The following is a 10831-nucleotide window of genomic DNA, read 5'->3' as shown; positions in this document are numbered from 1 at the left end:
TCCCATTTGAAGGTTCTCTCTCTCAATTATCCATGCTGTTTGGCAAAGGGAAGAAAAGGGCAGTAAAGAAAACTTTGCTAAACCTAAAGATAGAGAAATAGATTTCAATGTAATAATAGTGGGGGACGTCAACAACCCACTCTTGGTAGTAGACAAAGAATCCAGACAGAAAGTCAACAAAGTATCATTGGATTTAAATACACATTTTTATAATCAGAACATGGAATATTCTTCAGGAAAGACCTTATGGTAGGCCACAAAATAACTGTCAGGAAACTTAGAAAAAAAGGTATTGTATCAAATTTCTGATCATGACAAAATAAAAACAGAAATGAATAGCAAGAGGAATTTTGGGAAATTATACAAATGCAACAAAACACACAAATAAATAAACATACTCCTGAGTGACCACTCATTTCAATGAACACAATGAAGAGTGAAATTAATACATTTCTTCAAACTAATGAAAATGACGATACAAAATTCCCAGGCCTATGGGGTCTGAGGTGGGTGTATGAAATTTGTAATTTTGGAGAGAGTTCCTCTCATCTTCTGTTCTGTGGTACAGAGGGCCCTGGACTCTCTCCAAGTTCAGGTAATAGACTCATTTTTATGCTGCTAAGCTAAGATTCAGTATTTCAGAAGCTCCAGTCTTTTTCTTGTAGTTCATCACTCTCACCTTATTCCACTGCTGTTAAGTGTCAACATTTATTCAATTTTGTGGTCATTCTTTCTGAAGAGATTTCACCATGGGTGTTTCTAGTTCACCAACCGGATGGTTTTGAGTATTAGTTCATCTTCCCAGGTCATGCTTTTCTGAAAACATCTATCTTTTCTTTCCACCAGTACTTGTCTCTCAAGTATTGGCTTCTGAGCAACAAGCAACCAAACTCTGTCCCAGCCTGTAGTTAGTTCAGTAAAAATAAAAATTAGCAAGTGAAGCAAAAACCAACCAAACAAACAAAAACCACATACACACACAAAAAAAAACCCCAAGCCTATGGGGTACAGGAAGAGCAATAGTAAGAGGAGGTTTATAGCAATAAATGTCTATATAAACAATTTTTAAATGAATAACTTAACAATGCACCTAAAGAACTAGAAAAGCAAGAACAAACCAAAATCAGAATTACGAGGAGGAAAGAAATAATAAAGATCAGGACAAGGCCGGTCATAGTAACATGATGACCCACAATGCCAAGGCCTTATGGAGGGTACCAGGTTTGTGTCTGAGAGTCTGCCTGTGCACACTGAATACACATATGCAAGCCGATGTTGCTGGCTGGCTGGAGCTAGGAATATGATAGCAAGATGAGGACTCTGCTGGGGATGCTTCTCTCTCTCTCTCTCTCTCTCTCTCTCTTTTCCTCTGTCTCTTTTTCTATCTCAATTCCAGTCCTTTTTCTTTCTCTTTCTTCCTCTCTCATGGACGAAATAAATAAATTTTATACAAAAATCAGACCAAAAAAATAAATGGAATGAAGAAAAAAAAAACACATACAAATGATCAACAAAATAAAAAGTTGAGTTATTGGAAAGATAAGCCAGACATACTATTCATGAGACTAATAAAATCAAAGATTCAAATAAAGAAAATCAGAAATGAAAAAGGCAGACATCACAAGTGATGCCATGACAATATAAAAGATCATTACAGACTATTAAGAACAACTGTACATCAATCAATAGGAATGCCTAAATTCCTGGATACACATAACCTATCAAAAATGAACCATGGGGGCCAGAACATAGTTAAGGTGCTGGACTCCTACATGGCTGAGTGTAGTTCAAGTCTTGGACCTGTCAGCTTGCTTTCTCATTTTCCCTTTCTCTCTCTCTCTCTCTCTGTCTCTCTCTGGTCAAATTAAAATAATAATAATTATTATTATTATCAAAATAAACTAAAAATAAGTAATTATTTTTTTAAAAAGTGAACCATGAATAAATAGAAACCTGAGCAGACCATTAATGAGTAAGAAGGATGTATCAGTAACAAAAAGTCTCCCAACAAAGAATAACCCAAGACCAGATGTCTTCTCTGCTGAATTCTACCAGTCTTTTAAAGAACTAACACCAGTTCTTCCCAAATTACTCTAAAATGTTCAAGTAGAGAGAATAGTCTCAAACTCATTTTATAAGGCCATCATTACCCTGACACCAAAACATGACAAAGACACACCAAAAAAAGAACATAGTAGGGGGGATATTGGGGAGGGTGGGAGAGAGGGGATCAAGGGAAAGAAGAAATAAACAAAACATTTAAGGGGCCCAAAATGGAAATAAAAAACAAAACCCTGCTGATTATAATGTATATGATAATGTCTTTGACAGGACCAATACCCAGTGCATTAATGATGGGAAAATTCATTTCATATGCTATAATGATAATGATTAAATATAAAAACTATTTTTTGTAAGAAAAGAAAACTGCAGAGCAATATTCCTGATAAATACAGATGCAAGAATTCTCAATAGAATACTATGAAACAGAGTTTAACAGCACAACAAGAAGATTATATATCATGATCAAGTACAAGTGATGACAGGGATGCCAGCACAGTATAATAGAATCTTGATACACTACATTAACAGAACGAAAGACAAAACTATAAGACAGTCTCTAGAGATGCTTAAAAAATGCATTTGATAAAATACTCTTTTCATGATAAGAAGTCTTAACAAAGTAGGTATAGAAGAAATCTGCATCAACACAATCAAACTGTGTATGTGAAACCCAAAGGTAACATCAAACTTAGTTGGGAAAAATCAAATGCTTTTTCTATGAAACTGAAGAATACCCACTTTCAACACTTTTATTTAACATAACAGCAGAAGTCCTAGAATGAGAAATTATGTGAGACAAAGAAATAAAGGGTATCTATTTTGGAAAGGAGGTAGTCAAGTTATCCTTATTTGCAAGTGACATAATCTTATATTTAGAAAAACCAATACAACAAAATACTCTGATAAACAAATTCAGTAATGCAGCAGGATACAAAATCAATAGACAACAATAAGTATCATTTAAAGAAAAATTTCCCAGACGCACATGTGCTTCCTGGTGAGAGAGAGAGAGATGGGGATGAATGAGAAAGCACTTCCCCTCAAATGAGAATGGTCACACTGTGATCCCTTCTCGCATTTCTTCCTCCTTTTGGGATTTTGAGCTTGCACACATGTGTCTGGCATGTTTTTCAAACTGTTGTGTATGGAGTTTGAGCCACATGGTCTGTCATGTGCGATCCAGCCACCCTAACCACCATGCCATGGGCTATCTCAGTAGCATTTTTATATATCAATAACAAACTAGTTGAAAAAGAAATCAAGACAGCAATCCCATTTACAAAAGATAACTCTTATATACTCACAGTGGAAATGTAAATTCACATAATCATTATGAAACTAGTATAGAATTTTCTCAAAAAACTGAAATAGACTTGCCATGTTATTTAATAATCCTATTACTTGATATTTATGCAAATAAAGAAAATCAGTTTTGTCATAAAATGTCTGTATTCCTGAGTTTATTGCAGCACTATTCAAAATAACTAAAATATAGAATCAACATAAGTGTCCAACAACATTTAAATGGATAAAGAAAATGTGACATATACATATAATGGAATACTATTCAGCTACTAAAATAAATGAAATCCTGTCATTTGAGGCATCATGAGTTAGTTTGGAGGTCATTATGTTAAGTAAGCCAGGCACAGAACACAAAAACTGTTTATTCTTACTCAGTTTTGAAGTAAACTGTAGAAGTTTTCTTCATAGATGTAGAGTAGAATAATGGTTACTAGAAGTTGAGAAGTGTAGCAGCAAGGGTTGGATGTGGAGATGGTAGGTAACAAATACAAAACTATAATTAAAGAGGAATACAGCTGGAGTTCTATAACATGGTAGGGTAACGGCAGTTAATAATAATTTATTGTACACTTAAAAATTGCTAATAGAGAATATTTTGAATACTACTCACACAAAGTAATGATACATGCTTGATATATAAATATATAAGCTAATTACCTTGATTTGATAATTAAACATTGTATTCACATACTGAAAAAAAATCACACTCTATCCTATAAATATGAAGGACAATTATTATGTACCAATTAAAAATAATAAATAAATGAATAAATGAAGGCTACAGGATTCCAGGAAAAATGCTGCCAAAAATGAAAAACACCAGACTCAGACTGAAAGACTAGTATTGTATCATTTAATTTATGTGACATACTTCAAAAGACAAAATTACATGGCTGAAATCAATATTTTCCAAGATCTAGGGGTTATAGGATGGTTTTACTACAAAAGATCATAGGAAAATTCTGGGGACTAATAGGATTGTTTTTTATCTTGATTTTTGTGATATTTACATATGTCCATTTGCCCAAACACTCAAAACTGTGTACTAAATATTCTGTGTATAAATATATATTTAAATTTTACCTTTTTTAAGAAAGACAAAGTGATAACAAATATGGAAATACCTCTATATGGTGGCTCATAAAACTAAGTGCAGTCCCCACAGGCAGTTTAATTGCTTCTTTCCTAAATAAATTAAGCCTGTTATTTCTCTCATCATGAGAACTGTTCCACTGAGATTTCCATGACTTTAAGTCTTCCTCCTTATCCCTGCTCACTGGTTTCTAATATCCCGACTTGACTATTCTGTCTGACATTTTATAAGGAATAGGTTGTGGGCAAAAATCCTTTAATCATTCATTTACTTATAATAAATATTAATAGTTATTATTGCAAATGTTGGATTCCCCCCAAACTAAGGATTTTTCTAAGTCTCCAACCATTGACAAGGAAAAGCACCAAGGTAAAAATTATATTGAATTACATTGACTATATTGTTAAAATGATAACTTTTTATTGATTTTTATACACTTTCAACCATTTACTTTTTACAGCCAACACATAATTCAGTAACATATGCAAGAGCCTTAATAACATTAAGTCTATCTTTCAAATATAGAAACTGAGGCTGGCATAGAGGCAATAACTATTCCAATGGCACTTTTTGACCAGTGTTCAAGAGAGAGCTCTTCCAACAGAACTTACGCATTCTCTCTAGCAGGATTTCAGATTAATGATTCCAAATTCAGGATTTTCAGCACCCTTTCACAAGGATCAAGGTAAGCTTCTGTATCCATGTATGTTTTCTATGATGAGTGTGAACCATATATAAGAATTAAGTAAGCTGCAGCTCTCATGATTATCTGAGCTCAAAATAAGACGTCATGATCAGTTTTTTATATAGTTGAACTAGGGTCTCAATGAAAAAAATACTGGTCTCAGTAGGGGTTCATTGACACTCATAAAACACGAACTGTTGTATGTGTTTCTAAAGAAGATCGGCAAAAATGTAGGATAAATGAGCTCTGATTAAGCAAATAGTAATTTCACCTTATTCACTATTTGTTTTGCCTGACATTCTAGGGAGATCAAAACAGAACAGTTTGAACTGATAGTTCTTTAGACTCTGGAAAGATCTTCATGAAATTATTTTGGTTTATAACCCATTTTGGTATTTTTTACATGATAATCTCACCATTATCTTTACATTTAGAAAAGCTGGCAATATGGTAGTTCAGAGCACAGATTGTATGCACATTTGAATCTTGAATCTGCTTCATAGTAGACATGCTATTTTAGAAAGTGGCACAACATCTCAAATAATGCTTCTTATTCTGTAAAATATTGACAATAGTACTAATTTGAAGTGTAGTTCTAAAGTTGAAATAAGATGTATTAAAATCTAAGTCTATAATTCTCTTCTAAGTGTTCACAGTATATAACGTGTGTTATAAAAACTTACAGGTTATGATATCGTTTATGTTGGAAATTGGCAAATGCCTGTATAAACTAGAAATTTAAGTGAGTTAGAAAATGGCTAGGAGAAAGACGATAGAGAAGGTAGTTGCAGATAATGGATGTGCTGCTAAGACGCCCCCACATTCAAACGAGAAAACAAACATGTCACTAGCCACAAGAATACATCTGCAGGCTATAATAAAACCAATAATCCATAAATGTTAAACCAGTATCTCTATGATTCACCTAAAGAATGAGACTAAAGAGAGTAGAATAAGTTTTAGAAAAGGAAACACCTCAAAAAGTAAAATAGAAAAGACATTAAGCAGAAATAAGATACAAATCCCTGGATTCTTTTTTGAAATGGCTGTCACACCATGAGACACCATGGAAAAGATAAAGTGGACCTACTGTGTGAGAAAAGATAAATATAAGAGTGGGACTACCAGATTTCACATGCACCCACCCATTGAGGTCCTACATATCACCACCCAGTTTATCCAAACAAACTAAGATGGAGAACATAATTTCATCCTAGTAATAAATAATATTATAACAAGCACTCGTCAAAACTGTGCTGAGCCCCCGCATTGTGCTAACTGGTTTCTGTGCACTATTTCCTTTAATTGCTGTAATAGTCCCTTTTAATAAATCCTATTACCTGCTCCATTTTACAAATTAGTAAAATGAGGATTAAAGAAGCTATGGTAGGACTGATGGCTTCCACTAGTAAGCGGTGGGGCTGTTATTTGAATGCATAAGCACCTCTTCAAAGCCCAACCTCTTAACATTCAACATCATACCTTCTCTTTAGAATTGCCTTCGCTTCTTGTGCATACATGTACTGCTGCTGAGCTATTATATAAATATTTCAGTTGCTCTACTTGCTGCTGTAAGCATTGAATCTGGTCTAGTGTATATAGCTAGTAAAAGTAAGTTGAATTAAATTAAATTAAATATCGGATAAAAGCCTGAATCTTGAGAATGCTCAAGTTTAAAACTTGTCTGTCATTGATACTCATATAAATCTGCACAAAATACTCAATTTTTAAGCTTGTCCAGAAGATTAAAAATATTCTGTGTGTGTGTGTGTGTGTGTGTGTGTGTGTGTGTGTGTGTGTGTGTGTGTGTGTGTGTGTGTGTGTGTGTGTGTGTGTGTGTGTGTGAGTGCGTGTGTGCCCTTATGTGTATGCATGCCCATACAACCTTGAAATGAACACTGTACATTGTAGTGTTAATATATTTTGATGATCTGATTTGGGAGATGTACTTTTTGCAAATATGCGAACTTAGATAAATGTTAACCTTTCTCAGCACCATTACACCTCAACTTACTCATTTCCAAAAGTGGAATTTGAGCATGTGAATTGTGTGGCTATATCAGCCTCAACATTCTGTGACAACATAATTTATCACCAAATGCTTCGCTTTGTTTAAATTAATGCTTTAGATTAGATGATGATAATAAAGGCCAAATTATGATCATAATGAAATGAAGAGATAATAGAATGTGTGTGTGTGTGTGTGTGTGTGTGTGTGTGTGTGTGTGTGTACACATGCCTGAGAAACCACTTAACATTATCAGTGCAATCTCTTTTGGCATTTAATTCACATGAAGAATGCCTGATTTTATCCTGGTAAGTCCAAACAATATCCCAGACCTACAGGTTCTCCTCTGTATCCTGTTGACTGTTACCGACTTCATCACTCTGCCTGGGAATATAGAAATGATGTTAATCCTGTTGGATTTTCGTCTACAGAGTATATGTACTTCACTTCACTATCCCATGTCTGATGGATGGACTTTTATTTAACAGCGACTTCTAAGGTTATGGCTGGGTTCCTCAGAACAAACAAAGCCATCTCCTATAACACTTGAGCTACTCTGATTTTTTTTGTAGCCTTTGCGCTTGTGGAAAACGTACTCTTAGCTTCAATGACCTAGGTATGCTAGGCAGCAGTGTGTAATCTCCTCCATTCCTCCAGTAGAGTAAGAGTATGTCCTTGGCTGGCCATAGGCTCCTACAATATAAAATAGGCCAAATAAATATTTAAAAAATCATAGAAATCAAAAAATAAGTAAATTATAAAAACCACTAGATAAAAAATTATGTAGAAGTTTACAATGTGATCTAATTTGGGAACTTACAGCATATTTATTAATTATATCTTTAACTGAAATGATTTTAAAAGCCCACCTAGAATAAAACATGACAATATCTATCAGTAATAAGCACAATGTACATTTCATGTGCTAATATAATCAACAATATTCATGCTTTTGATTTATGGGGATACTCACAACTATATAAAACCTACCTGTAACAATGTAAATTTTTTTTGAGGTTTTTGCTATAGGGCACATGTGCTTGCCAGACAGACAGAGAGAGACAGAGAGACAGAAAGCGAGAAATCACCCCCCCCCAGGGGGGATGGGGGATGGCCATGCCGCAATCCCTTCTCCTCCCGCCTCCTCTTGGGATCTTGGGCACACAGGCACATGTGCCTGACGTGAGTTTAAGCCACTGGGTCTGGGACTTGACCTGCGGTCGACTACATGAGAGTCCAGCAACATAGCCTTTATGCTAACTGCTGGTCCCACAATGTAAATATTTTAGATATCATTAAATAGTATACTTAGAAATGGCTTAAATGGTAAATTTTTCTTGTGCTTATGATAGCACAATAAACATAATCACACTCTCACACACAAATCTCAATTTGAATTTTATTTCAACCAGGTTTTTTGATATAGAGCAGTTTCTGGAGACCAGAACTCCAAAATATATTTTACTAGCAATTGCATAGTTGGAGTCCTACACCAGGATGCTTGAGGAACGTGCTGGACACGTGTGCATATTTGCCCCAAATCCCAAGAGAAGAATGGAGGAGAAGGGATTGTAATGTGACCATCCCTCCTGGGGAGTGCTTTCCTGTTTCTCTCTTTCTCTCTCTCTCTCTTTCCCCAGAAAGCACATGCTATAGCAAATTAATAAAAATGTAAAATAAAATAGAGGAGAGAGATATCATTTGACTATGTGACTAAAAGGCAGGTGATTAGAATTACAGAAGGTCATCAGGTGAGTTCCCATTATTAAATTCTGGTGGCATTATGAGACAGATGGAAAGACAGAGACACACCCACTGATGCACAAACTCTGCACTCTCATCATGTAATACCCTTAGCTGCCTCAGGGTTCTTCATAGATCCATATCAACAAGAATACCCTCACTAGGGACCAGCAGTTAGCGTAATGGCTATGTCACTGGACTCCCACATAGTCGACTGCGGTTCGCCTCTGGGACCCGGTGGTGTAAAACTCACTCTGGGCGCGTGTGCATGTGTGCCCCAGATCCTGAGAGGAGAATGGAGGAGAAGGGATTGCGGCATGGCCATCCCCCTGGGGGGTGATTTCTCGCTTTCTGTCTCTCTGTCTCTGTCTGTCTGGCGAGCGCACACGCCCCATGGCAAAAATCTGTCCAAAAAAAATATCCTCCTAGATGTTTCCCCTTGATTTTGGACCTCTAAAACAGAAGTTGAATATATCTCCATTCTTTATAAATCATCCAGACTCATATGATCAGTTGTTAGCAACAGAAGGTGAACAAATGGTTTATAAACCTTTCAATTTTGCTGCAATCCCTACTGCACTTAATACTCTGTTTTTCTTATTTCTCATTGCTATAGGGTACCTAATGCTTCCTAAATAATGTTGATGGAAAACACAACAGTAGTAACACAGTTCATACTGCTAGGACTAACCAATGCTCCGGGATTACAAGTACCATTCTTTATCATGTTTACGCTCATCTACCTCATCAATGTGGTTGGAAACCTAGGGATGATCGGATTGATTCTCTGGGACTCTAATCTCCACACTCCAATGTACTTTTTTCTCAGTAACCTGTCTCTGGTGGACTTTTGTTACTCTTCAGCTGTCACTCCCACAGTCATAGCTGGGCTACTTACAGGAGACAAGATCATCTCCTACAAGGCTTGTGCTGCTCAGGCATTCTTTTTCGGATCCTTTGCCAGTGTGGAGAATTTACTCTTGGCCTCAATGGCCTATGACCGCTATGCAGCAGTGTGTAGACCCCTGCACTACACCACCACCATGACAAAAAGTGTGTGTGCATGGCTGGCTATCGGCTGTTATGTCGGTGGTTTTATAAATGCCTCCTTCCACACTGGGGAAACATTCAGTCTCTCTTTCTGTAAGTTCAATGTGGTCCATCACTTTTTCTGTGATGTGCCAGCAGTCATGGCTCTGTCTTGTTCTGATAAACATGTTAATGAACTAGTTCTTGTTTATGTGGCCAGTTTCAATATCTTTTTTGCCCTTCTAGTTATCTTGGTATCCTATCTATTCATTTTTATTACCATCCTAAAGATACGCTCAGCTGCAGGATACCAGAAGGCTTTCTCCACCTGTGCCTCCCACCTCACGGCAGTCTCCATCTTTTATGGGACTGTTATTTTCATGTATATACAACCCAGCTCCAGTCATTCCATGGATACAGATAAAATTGCAGCTGTATTTTATACTATGGTCATCCCCATGCTGAACCCGTTGGTCTATAGCCTGAGGAACAAAGAAGTGAAGAACGCATTCAAGAAGGTTGTTGAAAAGACAAAATTGTCTCTGTCACTGTGAGTTTAACTCCGTAGAATGCACCATAATTTAGTTCTCTAATTTTCTCCAGAGAAATTGATATTTAGAGGCTCCATCTGAAGTTAAATTCTGGAAGTAATACCCTTAATATTTTCAAAAGACTGATTTAAAAAAAAATAAAACCTAATGATAAAAAAAACCATAATATACGCATACCTCAGAGATACTGTGGAATTCCAAGGCACAGTAAGTGCAGCAAAGTAAGTCCCACAAATTATTTTGGTTTCCCTGTGTGTATAGAAGTTATGCTTAGATTATACTGTATCTATTGTATAAAACAGCATTACCTCTCTTTTTAAAAGTTTGTACTTTATTACTTGATCCCACTGTGG

At 36.0% G+C, this 10831-nt stretch overlaps 1 protein-coding gene across 1 annotated transcript; it reads left to right on the top strand.

Annotated features, from left to right (window-relative positions):
- The first annotated feature begins 9536 nt into the window (after positions 1–9536).
- Positions 9537–10481, top strand: LOC102479795 (olfactory receptor 5B3). Its single transcript, XM_006160865.2, has one exon. It carries the CDS (start codon positions 9537–9539, stop codon positions 10479–10481), a length of 945 nt encoding a protein of 314 aa, XP_006160927.2.
- The last annotated feature ends 350 nt before the right edge of the window (positions 10482–10831 follow it).

The sequence above is a fragment of the Tupaia chinensis genome, unplaced genomic scaffold (genome assembly GCF_000334495.1).
Source record: "Tupaia chinensis unplaced genomic scaffold, TupChi_1.0 Scaffold000709_1, whole genome shotgun sequence".
NCBI lineage: Eukaryota > Metazoa > Chordata > Mammalia > Scandentia > Tupaiidae > Tupaia > Tupaia belangeri.
This window is presented reverse-complemented; position numbering and strand designations above follow the sequence as displayed.

What these genes read in the sequence shown, in the direction of transcription:
- LOC102479795 (XM_006160865.2), top strand. Translation starts at nt 9,537, where the DNA reads ATGTTGATGGAAAACACAACAGTAGTAACACAGTTCATACTGCTAGGA.